This window comes from Fundulus heteroclitus, unplaced genomic scaffold (assembly GCF_011125445.2).
Source record: "Fundulus heteroclitus isolate FHET01 unplaced genomic scaffold, MU-UCD_Fhet_4.1 scaffold_59, whole genome shotgun sequence".
Lineage (NCBI taxonomy): Eukaryota > Metazoa > Chordata > Actinopteri > Cyprinodontiformes > Fundulidae > Fundulus > Fundulus heteroclitus.
This window is the reverse complement of record NW_023397022.1, coordinates 505,145-522,419: the sequence shown is the minus strand read 5'-3', so window position 1 is coordinate 522,419 and position 17,275 is coordinate 505,145. Positions and strand designations below refer to the sequence as shown.

The following is a 17,275-nucleotide window of genomic DNA, read 5'->3' as shown; positions in this document are numbered from 1 at the left end:
CCTTCACCTGATGTCATCTCCACAGAAGCAGCTGAAGCAGCTGCTGCTTCCAACCTGATTTATTATTAATATGAACAAACTGGAATCTGTCCGACAGATAAGATTTAAACCAGCCTAATGCTTTCCCCTTAATCCCTACAGTATGCTCAAGTCTTTGTAGGAGAATATTGTGATCAACCGTATGCAGCACTGAGATCTAACAGGACAAGTATAGACACAAGTCCATTATCTGAGAACAAATGTAATTAAACTAAAGCATCCTGTTAATGAACAAACTCCAAATCACAGAATAAATTTGTGTCAGGACTGGTCCTGTGGGAGAATAGGTTCATCTCATCCTCCATGAACACCATGATAAGCACAATGTTAGCTACAACGGCTAAATACTTACATGTTACAGTTATATCATTTAAATAATCTAACACATAAACTGGTTTTAGGGGTTCAAAGGAAACAGAACCTTCTGTTCAGTCCAGACTCGGGTTTTAGTCTTTGAACCAGAGCGTGTTAAAAACAGACCTTTTTAATCTGCTTTTATCAATTTATCTGTTTGGATTGTTTGATCAGTTTATAATGAAGAGGTGTGATTTTTATATTATGAAAGGTGTTACATAATATTTATATTGTCCGTATAATTATGTAACTTTATATCACCTATTTTATTTATCTTATGAGTTTCACACATCATATTTGATTTAAAGCACAGCTGTCATATAATCTAAAGTCCTCTGGGCCGTATTTCATACAACGTCAACCATATTCTTTGTTTTGAGGATTTTGTGTTAAACTAAATATTGTGTTTATATTTGTAGTTATTTTTTTTATTTCTCCTCTCAGATCTACGCAACAGACTGTCGTCATGTGATCCTCATTGTCCTCCATAATCCAGAACCCTCCCCTCTCAATAGTTTATTTATTCTCCAGCTCTGCACGTTATTTGGTCTGTTTTAAATTTGACTAAATCCATAACTTCACGCAGGTCTGACTGAGGAAATAATGAATTGTTCAGCTCCACATATGCCGTGTTGTTTTTTGTGTCTCCCATACATTCGCATTTAACTGAAAGATGAACCTTGCTCAGGCTTCTGCTTCGTCAGTTTCTGTTCTCCACACCAAGAAACTGATGAGCGTCGCTCACGGTTCTGCCAGCCGCTACATTTCTGCCCTCCGGTGGCCGTCCCACAGATCCACATGATCAGGAGGTTAGGTGCCCTACCTGAAGAGATTGAGGACATTTTCACACCTGTACAGGTTCAGCTGCACACCTATTGGAGTTTTGTCTCGTTTTTTGTCTCCATATTTATCTCCCTCCAGCCTTTCAGGAACTCTTTTGTCTCACTGGTCAAGAATTTAATTGCATCCCTTTAATTTTACAATAAATCTCTGTCCACACCTGAGTTTCTCTCACGTCTTCACCAGCAGACGCTGAACAGGTCTGAATTAGTCCGACTAACGTTTCATCGCAGGGAGACAAACGTCTCTGAACCAATCCAGGCAAACTCACCTGAACTCACCTGTCTGTAACCCTACAGCAGAAGAAGCAGGACTCTGTAAAGGTTTCACTGCATCGTCGTCTTCACTGCAGGTGATCTTCGTGACCGCCAACCCGCTGCCATGACCATGGGGGCCGCTCAGTCTCCTGACCAACCAGGCTCCATCCCCAGGATTTCAGAACTAGTTCAGAACCAGGAGCAGGAGGAGATTTGGAGAACCAAGGTTCTGGATCTGCTGACCCAGATGGTAAAGGTCCAGGAGGAGGTCGCCAAGCATCAGGCCCAGGTGGTCCAACAACTTGGCCTTCTGGTAACACAGGTGAGTGAAGTTTAGTCCAGTGTACTCTCGCTTTACTTCAGTTCAGTATAGTTTAGCCATTATTATGCAGTATAAGTCCATTTAAGCTTAGTTAAGAACATTTCAGTCCAGTTTAGCCAAATTGAGACTTATTCCAGGCTAGATCTGTCAATTTCAGTCCAGTTTAGTTCTGTTTTTTAGATGTTTTACTTGCTTAGTTGGCCTCCAGTACATATTGATTATGTTTGGTCAGACAGATTTCTTTATTTCTGCAAATTCTGGATCAGTTCAGTAACACTCCTCAGAACACAATAATGTTTCTTCTTTTATGCGTGACTTATTTTGCTGCGCTCTGATAACCCAGCTCAATGTGACGTGTCCTCAGGGCTCCCAGCAGATCCAGGACCTGCAGAGCGTGGCGCGGCACCAGAGCCTGCTGGTTGAAAACCACCAGGCTTTGCTGCTGCAGACCTCACGCATCGCCACCCAGCTGCAGGAGACCAACAGGAAACCTGATGCTGTCAGCCAATGAGATCATTTGATTGTCCACCACCAGCCAATCAGACCTGCACACTGTCTGCACATGCAGCCAATCAGATTCTTTGAAATCAGAAGTTCTTGGTTGAATCAATGAAAGCAGTTTTTTAATATGCTAAGTGTATTTGTCAACTAATTACTGTTTAATTGTGTTTAATTAATTAATTCCTTGACATCTTAAAATGTTTGGAATAAACTGAAACTTATTGGTGATCTGTTCACGTCTGTATTCGCTTTTATTCTTGAATCATCTTGTTCCTCTGATGTTAAATCAAATAAAATAAAATTTGCAGCAAGTTTTGCTTCGTCTTCTTGGTGAACTTAACTACAAATGTCTGTTTAGAGTTGTTCTGTGTGCACCTGTCAGGCTCAAGGAAAGCATTCTGTATTTAAATGCTTGTTGGTTTGATGGACTTTGTCATGTATTCTTGTTTCAGAACCTAAAGGACCCACGGTGATCTTCTTAAACTCAACCATCCAACCAAACCAGTCAGAGGTAGTTCTGACTGCTGGTTCCAGCTTTCAGCTTAGATGCCAGGGTCACGGCTCAGTGACCATATCCACCACTGCCATTAAACACCTGCCAAAGGGTAAACTGAATCCCTTGGAGGTCCTAAGGGTGACCCCCAGACACACCGGCACATACCATTGCAGGTATACCAACCAGAGCCTGACCCACCTGAACACCTGGATACACCTGTATGTCAAAGGTAAGCGGGGCAGCAACCCTCTGATAGAGCAAGAGCAGCTACTCTCCTCCAGGTCACCTACCTACCTTTGTTTACCTCAATGATACTCTAAAATAACCTCCATTTTCCCATGATGCCCCTCTGTCAGACCCAGGTGACCCCTCCACCGTGTTCGTCACGCCTCGCCTCACGTTGCCTTCTCATAAAGAGGATGATGACGTTCAGTTCAGATGTCTTCTCACCGACCCATCTGTCACAAATCTCACCCTCCAGCCAGAGGAAAGGGGGAGGGACCTGCCCCCAGGTATGAATGTCACCTTAGACCCCCGAAGAGGAGCCCTGATCACACACCTGAGGACTTCCTTTAAAGGCGGATACGCATGCTCAGGTTGGAGGAATGGAACTGAGTTCAGATCCAAACCATTTCACCTCCTCGTTGCTCCAAGTAAGACGATTTTGTCTAAATGCGTCTCTCTTCCTTTCTGATGATATCATGGTTCACCTGTCTCCCTACCTGTCTGATGGTTCACCTGTCTGATGGTTTACCTGTCTCTCCACTTGTCTGATGGTCCACCTGTCTCTCCACCTGTCTGATGGTTCACCTGTCTGATGGTTCACCTGTCTCTCCAACTGTCTCCCTACCTGTCTGATGGTCCACCTGTCTCCCTACCTGTCTGATGGTCCACCTGTCTGATGGTTCACCTGTCTCTTCACCTGTCTGATGGTTCACCTGTCTGATGGTTCACCTGTCTCTCCATCTGTCTCCCTACCTGTCTGATGGTTCGCCTGTCTCTCCATCTGTCTCCCTACCTGTCTGATGGTTCGCCTGTCTCTCCACCTGTCTCCCTACCTGTCTGATGGTCCACCTGTCTCCCTACCCGTCTGATGGTCCACCTGTCTGATGGTTCACCTGTCTGATGGTTCACCTGTCTCTCCACCTGTCTCCCTACCTGTCTGATGGTCCACCTGTCTCTCCACCTGTCTCCATACCTGTCTGATGGTCCACCTGTCTGATGCTTCACCTGTCTCTCCACCTATCTGATGGTCCACCTGTCTCCACCTGTCTCAATACCTGCCTGATGGTCCAGCTGTCTCTCCACCTGTCTGATGGTTCACCTGTCTCTCCACCTGTCTCCATACCTGTCTGATGGTCCACCTGTCTCTCCACCTGTCTCTCCACCTGTCTGATGGTCCACTTGTCTCTCCATCTGTCTCTCCACCTGTCTGATGCTTCACCTGTCTCTCCACCTATCTGATGGTCCACCTGTCCCCACCTGTCTCCATACCTGTCTGATGCTTCACCTGTCTCCCCATCTGTCTCCCTACCTGTATGATGGTCCACCTGTCTCTCCACCTGTCTGATGGTCCACCGGTCTCTCCACCTTTCTCCCTACCTGTCTGATGGTTCACCTGTCTCTCCACCTGTCTGATGGTTCACCTGTCTGATGGTTCACCTGTCTCTCCATCTGTCTCCCTACCTGTCTGATGGTTCGCCTGTCTCTCCATCTGTCTCCCTACCTGTCTGATGGTTCGCCTGTCTCTCCACCTGTCTCCCTACCTGTCTGATGGTCCACCTGTCTCCCTACCCGTCTGATGGTCCACCTGTCTGATGGTTCACCTGTCTGATGGTTCACCTGTCTCTCCACCTGTCTCCCTACCTGTCTGATGGTCCACCTGTCTCTCCACCTGTCTCCATACCTGTCTGATGGTCCACCTGTCTGATGCTTCACCTGTCTCTCCACCTATCTGATGGTCCACCTGTCTCCACCTGTCTCAATACCTGCCTGATGGTCCAGCTGTCTCTCCACCTGTCTGATGGTTCACCTGTCTCTCCACCTGTCTCCATACCTGTCTGATGGTCCACCTGTCTCTCCACCTGTCTCTCCACCTGTCTGATGGTCCACTTGTCTCTCCATCTGTCTCTCCACCTGTCTGATGCTTCACCTGTCTCTCCACCTATCTGATGGTCCACCTGTCCCCACCTGTCTCCATACCTGTCTGATGCTTCACCTGTCTCCCCATCTGTCTCCCTACCTGTATGATGGTCCACCTGTCTCTCCACCTGTCTGATGGTTCACCAGTCTCTCCACCTTTCTCCCTACCTGTCTGATGGTCCACCTGTCTCTCCACCTGTCTCTCCACCTGTCTGATGCTTCACCTGTCTCTCCACCTATCTGATGGTCCACCTGTCCCCACCTGTCTCCATACCTGTCTGATGCTTCACCTGTCTCCCCACCTGTCTCCCTACCTGTATGATGGTCCACCTGTCTCCCTACCTGTCTGATGGTCCACTTGTCTCTCCACCTGTCTCTTCACCTATCTGATGCTTTACCTGTCTCTCCACCTGTCTCTCCACCTGTCTGATGGTCCACCTGTCTCTCCACCAGTCTCTCCACCTGTCTCTCCACCTGTCTGATGGTCCACTTGTCTCTCCATCTGTCTCTCCACCTGTCTGATGCTTCACCTGTCTCTCCACCTATCTGATGGTCCACCTGTCTCCACCTGTCTCCATACCTGTCTGATGGTCCAGCTGTCTCTCCACCTGTCTGATGGTTCACCTGTCTCTCCACCTGTCTCCATACCTGTCTGATGGTCCACCTGTCTAATGCTTCACCTGTCTTTCCACCTATCTGATGGTCCACCTGTCCCCACCTGTCTCCCCACCTGTCTGATGGTCCACCTGTCTCTCCACCTGTCTCCCCACCTGTCTGATGGTCCACCTGTCTCTCCACCTGTCTCCCTACCTGTATGATGGTCCACCTGTCTCTCCACCTGTCTGATTGTCCACCAGTCTCTCCACCTTTCTCCCTACCTGTCTGATGGTCCACCTGTCTCTCCACCTGTCTCCCTACCTGTATGATGGTCCACCTGTCTCTCCACCTGTCTGATGCTTTACCTGTCTCTCCACCTGTCTGATGATCCACTTGTCTCTCCACCTGTCTGATGATCCACCTGTCTCTCCACCTGTCTGATGATCCACCTGTCTCTCCACATGTCTGATGCTTTACCTGTCTCTCCACCTGTCTCGCCACCTGTCTGATGCTTTACCTGTCTCTCCACCTGTCTGATGGTCCACCTGTCTCTCCACCTGTCTGATGGTCCACCTGTCTCTCCACCTGTCTGATGATCCACTTGTCTCTCCACCTGTCTGATGATCCACCTGTCTCTCCACCTGTCTGATGATCCACCTGTCTCTCCACCTGTCTCTCCACCTGTCTGATGATCCACCTGTCTCTCCACATGTCTGATGCTTTACCTGTCTCTCCTCCTGTCTCTCCACCTGTATGATGGTCCACCTGTCTCTCCACCTGTCTCTCCACCTGTCTCTCCACATGTCTGATGCTTTACCTGTCTCTCCACCTGTCTCTCCACCGGTCTGATGGTCCACCTGTCTCTCCACCTGTCTGATGCTTTACCTGTCTCTCCACCTGTCTCTCCACCGGTCTGATGGTCCACCTGTCTCTCTGCAGGGCTGCGTCACCCCCCCTCCCTGTCAGTCAGCCAGGCTGAATTGGTCCGTCTGAAAGGAGAGCTGTTTACAGTCACCTGTCAGGCCTGGAACCCTACCCACTTCGTCACCGTCACCTGGACACACCCACACATACAGGTGAGCATTCACCTGTGACGTTCTGCTGCTGGTCAGCCCACCTGTCTGACTCTGGCTCTTTGGTTTGTTTCAGAACCTACCGGTCAGTGAAAGCCAGACCTATGCCAACAGGCACTTGCACATCAACAGTACTCTGACCATCTCCGCCATCAACCGGTCCCACAGTGGACTGTACACCTGTACTGCTGTTAACGAAGCTGGGGTGGCCACTGCAACCACCCACCTGAGTGTGCTGGGTTAGTAATCAATCAATAACATAGAGGGGACAACTGATCAGGTTCTTTATCAAACCGAATCAAATATCCTATAAGGAAAGTGGGATTCTTCATCTCTTGTCTCCATCCTCTTCATTAGATCAGCCATACCTGAGAATCTACCTGAGCCTTCAGACTGCGGATTCCCAACAGGCCTCTGATGACCAGTTTGGGAACTTCAGCGGGGGAATAGAGGAGACAAGCGAGGAACCAACTAATATCAGCGTCGCTTCAGAGGAACAGCAGGGGGAACTTGCTTTTAACGTCACTGGTAGCAGCACAGGCAGAGACAGCGGTGGTAACATCAGTGGATCCAGGACAGTGGAGGTGCATGAAGGTCGAGACCTTACCTTCACATTGATCATGGAGGCCTATCCTCCAATCAGACAGCATCACTGGACGACACCACAACAAGTAAACAATAACGGCAGCAATGTGTTTGAGACAAGCTACACTGCTAAAGGCTACAGGTGAGATATTCTACCACTGTGTGCTAATATCTGCTGCTGCATCTCTGAGGGAACCACTCTAAGAAAGTCTGGTGGTCAGCTATTTCACTTAAAGGCAACAACAATGATTCAGTGTATGAAAACCATAATTAGTTTTCAGGAAACGTCATGACAGCTGTCCCAAAGCCACTACCAGCCATAACACCTTAATAACTAAACAGCTACAATGCCACTCTGACAGACCAAAGAAAATACCTTTACAGTTTTACAGTACAACAACCCAGCTGACTACAGCCTCAACAGCTACTGCAGTCATTTTAGGGACCACCTTAAAAAACAACATACCACCCCACAATCCATGACAGTATAACCACCTTAACATGTAGAAAAAAAACCATGAAAACCAGTTCCAGTACCAAAGGCATTTCATGGTGGTATTGATGGTGACAGTTGTTTAGGTTCAACATTATTGTTGACATTTTTAAAGATGGCAGTCAGACTGCTGTCTAATGTGTTATAATAAAGCAGTTCTGAGACATATTCTTAGGAGGTATTGTTGTTGGAGCAGGTCGGAGGCAAGCATTCTGCTGCGGCGGGTGCGTCAGGAGGATGGAGGTCGATATTCTTTCCGTTTTTCAAACACGTTCTTTAATGGGACACAGGACATGGAACTGCGGATCTACCGTAAGAACCTGTTGCCTTTTTACAGTGTTTGATTGCATGGTTGACCGTCCTCCATTTTTCCCAGTGCTGGTGAACCTTTAAATGTGGTTTGGACCCTCCAGGTACTCCGACCGTCAGGATCACTCAGCAGAACCACTCCCTGGTGTGCAGCAGCTCTGGTTACCCGTCGCCAACCCTCTTCTGGTTAACCTGCACTGACATGTATGTAAATAAGGAGGGGAAAGCACCACCATGCATGTTATGGAGTTAATATGATGTGTTGAGACCAAGAATGTGTCCCAAAGGGAGCGCTGCAGTCAGTAGCATATGAAGGCACCAGATGTGTCGTTTAATGTCCGATTGTGAAATTCTGGTTTTGGTCATAATTACTGCAGCCAGATCATAAGATCAGATGCAAAGATTATAACCTCTCCTGCAGGTGTGACAACAGCTCCACCTATCAGGTGTCTCCATCTGCTGAAAGCTCAGAGGAAGGGGGGGAGGTGAGGACGCTCTTCCCACTGTCTGCTCATGATGAACACATCACCATCATGTGTAAGGCGTACAACCTGGTGGGCGAGTCTGATCAAGTCTTTGTCCACCGTAAGTATAAACACAAACTGAATCTAACTCAGTGAAGCCAGTTTCACAGAATTAGCATAATCAGAGGAGTAATAGTAGGTATAACACAGAGAAAAGTCAATGAGTGCTGGTGCTGCTGTCAGGTTCTACAGGACTTCCCACCATCTTCACTCCGGCTATGATTGGAGCTCTGAGTGTTTCCTTCGTCCTCCTCCTTCTCCTGTTGGTTGTGTTTCACAAGTACAGACAGGTGAGTCCACATCAGATGGGTCGGTACCAGTCCCGATGTAGTTTGTCAGATCTTCAGGCTGCAGAGGGAAATGAAACAGAGACAAATTGCCTTTTCTTCTTCAACCAGAAACCAAAGTATGAAATTCTGTGGAAGATCATTGAGAGCAATGATGGGAACAACTACACCTTTGTTGACCCTACACTGCTGCCGTACAATGAGAAGTGGGAATTTCCTCGAGACAAACTACGACTTGGTAGGATTCCTCAGCCCATTCTATCATCCCGTGTGTCATCAGTGGCATTGAATTATTTCACATAGAAACCTTTCCTCAGCCTACCTCAGTCTCTCTGCTTTCCCTGTCAGGTGCCGTCTTGGGCTCCGGAGCGTTTGGAAAGGTAGTTGAAGCCACGGCGTACGGTCTGGGAACAGAGAACAAGGCCACCAGAGTCGCTGTCAAGATGCTCAAACGTGAGTCCGCCAGCGTTTACAATCACTGACACATGTAGAGATGTGAGGAAACCTGATCATGTTTCATGTGTTTACCTGCAGCGAGCGCTCACTCAGAGGAACGGGAAGCTCTGATGTCAGAGCTGAAGATCCTCAGCCATCTTGGTTACCATGACAACATAGTAAACCTGCTGGGAGCGTGCACACAGGGAGGTGAGAGGGTTCATCAATCAGCGTTAACCCAAAGAGCAAACGCTGACGTGCCATGATTACGTCTTAGAACAGTTTAACATCATTCTATAGCGTTCTATTCTATCACAAAATCTGTTCAAAATGAATGACATTTTCAACAGTAAATTACCAACAATTCAAATCAGAACTAGTGCCCAGTCTGAACCCCTGTGAGCTTGTCTATGCCAGTGTGAAGCCGGGGTGGTATCGGTCCAAACCTTCACCAATGGAAGCTGGACTCGATTTAGCTGCTGTCTTTAATAAACCAGGAATGAGTTCTGCTGAGTCTGAAATCTCATAAAAAAGTTCAAGACATCTTAGCCAATCTCAGCGCAACAGAATAAATCTCTACTAATGTAAAATGGCCACGGACCTTTTTAACCACACATAAAGTTCCCTGAACTAGTCCAAAGTGGATTTTTTAGGATGACTCTCAAAGGCGAGAGAAAAGTCTTACAACCATGTCTCCCACCAGGCCCCATGCTGATGATCACAGAGTACTGCAGCCATGGTGACCTGCTCAACTTCCTGCGGGCTCACACTCAGGACTTCATGGCGTCCATGATAACCATTGACGAGCTTGGGGACGAGGTGTTCTATAAGAACATGCCACCTCAGCAGGAAAAGCTGCGCAGGTCAGAGGGCCGCTGTCTCATCCAGAGGTTTTATTTGGCTTTCAGTCCGCACCAGGAGGCCTTCTGTGAGGTCTGATTAGTAAACTTATCTCAATGTCTGGTCTTCAAGAAAGCCAAGCTGTTAATTGGAGTGATTGGTGGTTGTCATTCCATTCCTTTGAAGAAAATATTTGACTTTATTTTAGTTTTAGTGTCTTGCCAGGTATAAGGGGCATAGCAGAAACAGTTCATTTAAACTTCAGGTAAATCTTAACATTCAGTCATGTGACCTGCAGTGACAGTGGGATCTCATGTTGGTCAGAGTACCAGGAGATGCAACCGGCCCTGAGTCCACGTCAGATTGACTCTGGTAAGACTTAGTCCACCTGAATGCATCTGGTTTTACCTGCACCTTCACCTGAGCTTACCCTATAGTTTATATTTCTGTCAGGTGATCACATGTTGAGTCTGTCTGTCTGCGATCTCATGAGGTTTTCCTACCATGTGGCGCAGGGCCTTGACTTCCTGTCCTCCAGAAATGTAAGAACACACTCATACAAGCATAAACAATGTTTTTAAATGATGTTTAGAGTCACAGAACCTAAAACCTAATTAAACCTGGTGATGATGATGGTGTTGATGATGATGGTGATGACGATGATGATGATGATGATGATGATGATGATGATGATGGTGATGATGATGGTGATGATGATGGTGATGGTGATGATGATGATGATGATGATGATGATGATGATGATGATGATGGTGACGACGACGATGATGATGATGCTCATGATGATGATGATGATGGTGATGGTGATGATGATGATGATGGTGATGATAATGATGATGATGATGATGATGATGATGATGATGATGATGATACTCATAATAATGGTGATGATGGTGATGATGATGATGATGGTGATGCTCATGATGATGATGATGGTGATGATGATGCTCCTGGTAATGATGATGATGATGATGATGATGATGATGCTCCTGGTGATGATGATGATGATGATGATGATGATGATGATGCTCCTGGTGATGATGATGATGATGATGATGATGATGATGATGATGATGATGATGATGATGGTGATGACGATGATGCTCCTGGTGATGATGATGATGATGATGATGATGATGATGATGATGATGATGATGATGATGATGATGATGATGATGATGATGATGATCCTGATGATGATGATGATGATGCTGGTGATGATGATGATGATGATGATGATGATGATGATGATGGTGATGATGATGCTCATGGTGATGATGATGATGATGATGATGATGATGATGATGATGCTCATGGTGATGATGATGATGATGATGGTGATGATGATGATGATGATGATGATGATGGTGATGCTCATGATGATAATGATGATGATGATGATGATCCTGGTGATGATGATGATAATGATGATGATGATGATGATGATGATGATGATGGTGATGCTCATGATGATAATGATGATGATGATAATGATGATGATGATGATGATGATGATGATGAAGATGAAGATGATCCTGGTGATGATGATGATGATGATGATGATGATGATGATGATGATGATGCTCCTGGTGATGATGATGATGATGATGATGATGATGATGATGATGATGATGATGATGATGATGATGATGATGATGATGATAATGATAATGATGATGATGCTCCTGGTGATGATGATGCTGATGATGATGATGATGATGATGATGATGATGATGATGATGATGATGATGATGATGATGATGATGATGATGATGATGATGATGATGATGATGGTGATGATGATGTTGATGCTCATGATGATGATGATGCTCCTGGTGATGATGATGATGATGATGATGATGATGATGATGATGATCCTGGTGATGATGATGATGATGCTCCTGGTGATGATGATGATGATGATGATGATGATGATGATGATGATGATGATGATGATGATGATGATGCTCCTGGTGATGATGATCCCGGTGATGATGATGATGATGATGATGATGATGATGATGATGATGACCTGTCCATTCCCTGCTGCTCTTTCAGTGCATCCACAGAGACGTGGCGGCGAGGAACGTCCTGCTGACGGACTGCAGGGTTGCAAAGATCTGTGACTTTGGTTTAGCTCGAGACATTCGAAATGATGACAGCTACATCGTTCAGGGAAATGTCAGTATGGTAGCGTCCCAGGTCGTTGCCTCTAGTCTCTCTTATAATCCAGACAAACAGTAATGGATGCTGTGAACTCTGACAGGCCCGGCTGCCGGTGAAGTGGATGGCTCCAGAGAGCATCTTTCAGTGTCTCTACACAGTGCAGAGTGACGTGTGGTCCTACGGAGTCCTGCTCTGGGAGATTTTCTCACTGGGTAAGCACGGACACTAAAAGCCCAAGCCCAATCAGAAAAGGTCAGACATCTTTGACTCACTTCTATGTTTGTCTGCTCAGGTAAGAGCCCATATCCCAATGTTATTGTGGACACCAACTTCTACAAGATGATCAAAGATGGTCACCACATGGAGCAACCAGAGTTCGCTTCAAATGAAATGTAAGAATAATTTAACTGGAATTATTTAGAATATAATATCAACAATTTTGTGGGGTATTACCTAATGTTAACCCCTTTTGGTCTAGTGATGCTAATTAGCATCATACCTGTCTTGTTTTCAGTTCAGGTAAGATGGTAAATACCTCCTGAATGTTGGCCGACACATCTGCCTCTCATTCTAGAGATACTATTAGAAGTGTTCGGTACTATTTAGTAGTTTTAAACACTTGGTTAATGGAAGCAGAGGTGCACAATGGTCAGACCACATAACTGAGCTCCGTAAATAGTCTTAACGCTGATGTATCAGAATAGACTACATGTGACCACATTCAATCAGAGTTTGAAGCTTTTTAACAACACTAGGCCATTAAGGACTGAAAATGAGTAATTCTAGCATATAATATTTATATGTATAATGTGGGTATGATTATAGAGTGTAAATTATGAGATTTTATTTCTATAGTTAGGGTTTTGGCAACAGTTATTTTATTTTATCGCTTACAGGGTTACTGTTGGCCGTAACCACAGCAACAACTAGCAGACCAGCCGCCTCAAACAACCCAAAAACGAAAACGGACTTTAACAGCAGAACTCCCTTAGCTCCCACTTTATTCTGCTACACTTCCTTTCCTACTCTTGACACCTTTAGGGGGGAGTGGTCTATTTATGGGGTCACTAGAATATTTTATTGTGAAACAGGAGATTAAAGCTTCTGGAACTGTACAGTAATGTTAAACTTCGTTTGATACATTGCAGGATGCAAAAGCATTGAAGTTACATTTTTAAGTTTCTCATAGTGACAAAAAGGAATCAGAGCTCATGGGACTGTTTTGCTAGGGAACTAAACTATTTAAAGACTGATTATGAAAAAGCAATGGCTGTTAAAAAACCTACATTTTGACCAAACGGTGTGGTTGGCCATTACTTTCTGTGACATCTGCACTTTAAACACAGAACCTTTTCTTCTGGGCTAAGATCTGTTGAACAGGTGAGCTCCATTCATTGACTGCCATCATGGTCCTCTTAGGGGCCCAACAGGAGGCCCCAGTCCTCCTACTCCTGGTGGTGGACAGTCTGCAGCAGGTGGACTGCTCAGGCGAGCCCAAACAAGTCCTGCCACAGCTCCTAACTTTGGCAGAGCCAGCCTCCATGGCCCAGCAACCAAAGAACATCTCTTCACAGTCACACATCTTTCCTTTGCTCGCTTCAACACTCTGGAGTTGAACCCTACAACCCCAGAGTGGCCAACAGAGAACTTCTTCATGCCAGACGTTCTTCTGGCTCTTTGGTTGGAGAAGTCTGCGATCAGTAGAGTACTGTACAGCTCTCTGTGCCAAGAAAAAAATAAAACGCAGCCATTACTTGCTCTCAGCAGACTGGCATCGCCGAGTTATGAAAACAACGGGGGGGGGGGGGGGGGGGGGGGTGCATACTTGATGCACAGATTGGCACAACTCTCTGATCCTTTCAGCATTGTGGAGAATTTACATCCTCCAGTGTTTGTTGGTGCTGATCTTCTGGTACTTCCTTCCTGGACACCCTGAAGTCGTGCGGTCAGGGCAGCCTACCTGGTGGCCAGTGGAATAACCGTTTAGATGCACTGTTCTTAAAGAATACCAGACTGGAACTGATGATAAAGGGTACACAGTTGTTTTTAAAGTATTCGGAGAGGAAAGGTAAATGAGGCAAAGATCATTGTATTTTTTTACATTTGTTCCGTATAGCAGTGATTATGGCAGTAGAGCAGTTCCAGCAGTGAGGAGTGAATTATGGAGGTTATGACTGGAAGGAGAGCTTGAAGGCAAGTTTGACCAGAGCTGCTGGGACTGGATCAAGCAACCAGGTGGAAGATGTACAGATGATTTCAGAGATGGTGGAGATGCTTGGAAGTTGAAAACGTGACAATGGCTGAGAGAAATGCAGAATTTCACAGACATCGGTGAATCATGTGGATTGAAAAACTGTTTTATAGAATAAAAGGAGGATGTAGAGAACTAGTTGGGGGGGGGTGCATTTGGTCACTGGGAAGTGTTGGTATACAGTAAGAACAAAGTCTTGGAGTTACCTTCACTGATTAAATCAGAAAGTGACTGAATTTAGTTCTAGTAATTCATGCTGTGCTATTTTAGTTTTGTGCATTTATTTGAGAATGATTAGTGAATTATTAGATGCATTCACCTGTCTCCCAGGTCATATTATGACACAATGAATTGGCATTTCTCTGAGCCTGCCCTCACCTACCAAGCGGCCCATGCTCTGCCAACCATTGAGGACCATGCAGCTACTGGAACCATGATTAACCAGCTAATTGTGGCTTCTTCACACTAAGCCCTGCTAGACCTCATGAACAATGGCTATTTGTGCAACCCTACAAAGAAGGAATGCAAAGTTAATGAAGTTCATTTAAACACTCACCTGTCACTTCAGGTATCACCTGATGAAGCTCTGTTGGAGTCTGGAGCCCACACACAGACCGACTTTTAAAACCATTGGTCAGCTCATCAGTAGGATCCTCCCGTTGGCCAATGACACTCTGCCTGATCCCAGAGACCAGGTGATAAAACCAAGAGTTGTTTTAGCCCTCAGGGTTGTCCTCTAGGCTTCTGCTCTATTCTTACACTCTTCTCTCCTCAGGTGATGTATAAAAACATCGATGAAAGCAGACCGGAAGATGAGCAAGAGGAGGTCAGAGGTAGAACACTGAAGAGAAAAGAAGAAGAGCAAGGTAAGATTTTATAAAGTTGCTTCAGTCCTTCATAAAACTGCAGGTTTGACTTGATTTCCAGTTTTCTTGCTCACAGATCGCCGTGACAACCATGAAGGCGGAGAGGAGAGGGAGCCGATGATGAACAACATCTACCAGCTCTCCTGATCCTGCTGTCTGTCACCTAAACCTTACAGACATGCAGTGAAGTCACATTAATAATAGAAAGTCAGTGTCAATTTATTTTAACACCAAAGTGCTTTATCAATCAAAGAAAAGAACCATATAAAAAGTCAATAAAGCATAATCTGGTGTAGAAAGCTCCCAGACTGCTGGAACTAAAAGCTAAGGAAAGAAATTAGAAACGTTTCCATGGTTTTTATTACAGGCACCATAGGAGCAGAAAAGGTTGAATTTCACTATCCACCCTCAGATTGTGGTCGAGTCAACCAACCTTTACTTTGTGGAGAAATTTCAGAAGTTTAGATTGGCGCTGTCTAGTTTAATAGGCTGGGAAACCTGAGTGTGATCTACAAACCAATGGAAAGCGTGTTTTCTAAAGACAACATGTACAGATTAAATATTAGCAGACCTAGAATGGACCCATGTGGTACCCCATATATTAGACGTGCTGCAGAAGAGGAGTAGGACCAAGAAACATCTGTTAATCATGATGTAAAGCAGGTTAAGATGATGAGACTCCAACAGCAAACAGCTGCTGGAGCAGCAGCATCAGAATATTACAGCTAAAACTAAACTATGGTCATTAGAAACTCTTCAGCTGGTCATCTCTGTGCTATGGCCAGATCTAAAATAAGACAAAAACCTTTAATTGATGCTCTTGGATCTGAACCCTAGAGCTGAATAAAAACTACGTTAGGCTAGTTCAGATATAAAAAGCTTATTTTATGACTGCATGTTTATAAGCAGCTAGAACAGAACATGAAGAAAAGCAGATATGATCCGACTCACATTTTTACTTTAATTTTCTAAGAAGAAATCATTTTGTCTGATTTTGATGATTTTATTCTTGATGAAAGATGTCTTCATTTTTGTATTTTAGTCATATATTCTTCAGTGTTTTATGTTAAACTTGTGTGTTCCTTCTTGTTTGAAACATGTTACATGTAATATGTTAAAATAGTGTTTGAATCATACTGTGTCATAAACCAAACAGAAAATGACCTTCAGAGTAAAAGTCTGGGTCTGTCTGTTCTCAGCATTAAATGTTTTTACCTTACTAAGTTCTCAGATGTTCTCCTGAGGTTCTCACCACAGATGATCTTCTTGAATAAATTCAGATGAATAATGTTTTGTATTGTTTTTATTTCAAGATTTTACAAAGATTCAAACACAACTAAATTCTTCAGACAGTTTCTGATGACTGGAGGAAATGCTTCTGGGCTTAGGTTTTGTTTCTTTTGCAACATGATCTTTTAGGTTTTATCAGTATAAAACTGAAGGTCCTGCAGGTCTGTGGGTTAGAGTTAGAATCTATGACCTGCTATAATGAGACGGTGGATGTGATGGACAGACGCCTGAATCGGCCCACAGCTGCTGGACGCGCTGAGCCCAGACAGAACATCTGGCTGACGGGGCTACAGGCTGCCACACAGCGGCTCTAAACAAATAGACAAAATGGTTGAGGAACAAATGGATGGATGAGCAGACAGCTACTCCTTCAAAGTGCACGACGGTCTCTCAGGCGTCTAATGGATCACTTCAGATCGGCCGGATCACTTAGTTTGACCTGCAGGTGTAAATCTGCCTAAGCAAATACTTTCTGTGAAACTAATTTAATTTGAGGCAGACGTTGAAAGGATCGGTGAAAATACTCCCCTGTTCCTACCTTCTCCTCTGAATAAAGTCTTATCTGGTACAGACTGCAGATGCTGCTCTGT

The 17,275-nt window shown here is 45.1% G+C and overlaps 1 protein-coding gene across 4 annotated transcripts in view; it reads left to right on the top strand.

Annotated features, from left to right (window-relative positions):
• The window catches only part of csf1rb (colony stimulating factor 1 receptor, b), a 28,759-nt gene extending 12,074 nt beyond the window's left edge, over positions 1 to 16,685 (top strand). The window contains exons 2-22 of one of the 4 annotated variants that reach the window (XM_021311139.2): positions 2,766 to 3,038; positions 3,166 to 3,462; positions 6,488 to 6,624; positions 6,698 to 6,860; positions 6,979 to 7,348; positions 7,893 to 8,011; positions 8,113 to 8,212; positions 8,430 to 8,593; positions 8,716 to 8,822; positions 8,931 to 9,057; positions 9,168 to 9,272; positions 9,354 to 9,464; positions 9,958 to 10,117; positions 10,393 to 10,466; positions 10,548 to 10,636; positions 12,171 to 12,293; positions 12,379 to 12,490; positions 12,571 to 12,670; positions 15,098 to 15,224; positions 15,305 to 15,395; positions 15,457 to 16,685. In XM_021311139.2, the coding sequence (XP_021166814.2) occupies positions 2,766 to 3,038; positions 3,166 to 3,462; positions 6,488 to 6,624; positions 6,698 to 6,860; positions 6,979 to 7,348; positions 7,893 to 8,011; positions 8,113 to 8,212; positions 8,430 to 8,593; positions 8,716 to 8,822; positions 8,931 to 9,057; positions 9,168 to 9,272; positions 9,354 to 9,464; positions 9,958 to 10,117; positions 10,393 to 10,466; positions 10,548 to 10,636; positions 12,171 to 12,293; positions 12,379 to 12,490; positions 12,571 to 12,670; positions 15,098 to 15,224; positions 15,305 to 15,395; positions 15,457 to 15,542 (3,035 nt within the window). In that variant the 3' untranslated portion in view covers positions 15,543 to 16,685. The remainder of the gene's footprint in view (positions 1 to 2,765; positions 3,039 to 3,165; positions 3,463 to 6,487; positions 6,625 to 6,697; positions 6,861 to 6,978; positions 7,349 to 7,892; positions 8,012 to 8,112; positions 8,213 to 8,429; positions 8,594 to 8,715; positions 8,823 to 8,930; positions 9,058 to 9,167; positions 9,273 to 9,353; positions 9,465 to 9,957; positions 10,118 to 10,392; positions 10,467 to 10,547; positions 10,637 to 12,170; positions 12,294 to 12,378; positions 12,491 to 12,570; positions 12,671 to 15,097; positions 15,225 to 15,304; positions 15,396 to 15,456) is intronic. The other 3 variants (XM_036133168.1, XM_036133166.1, XM_036133167.1) reach the window with 3 other exon arrangements.
• Positions 16,686 to 17,275: the final 590 nt, after the last annotated feature.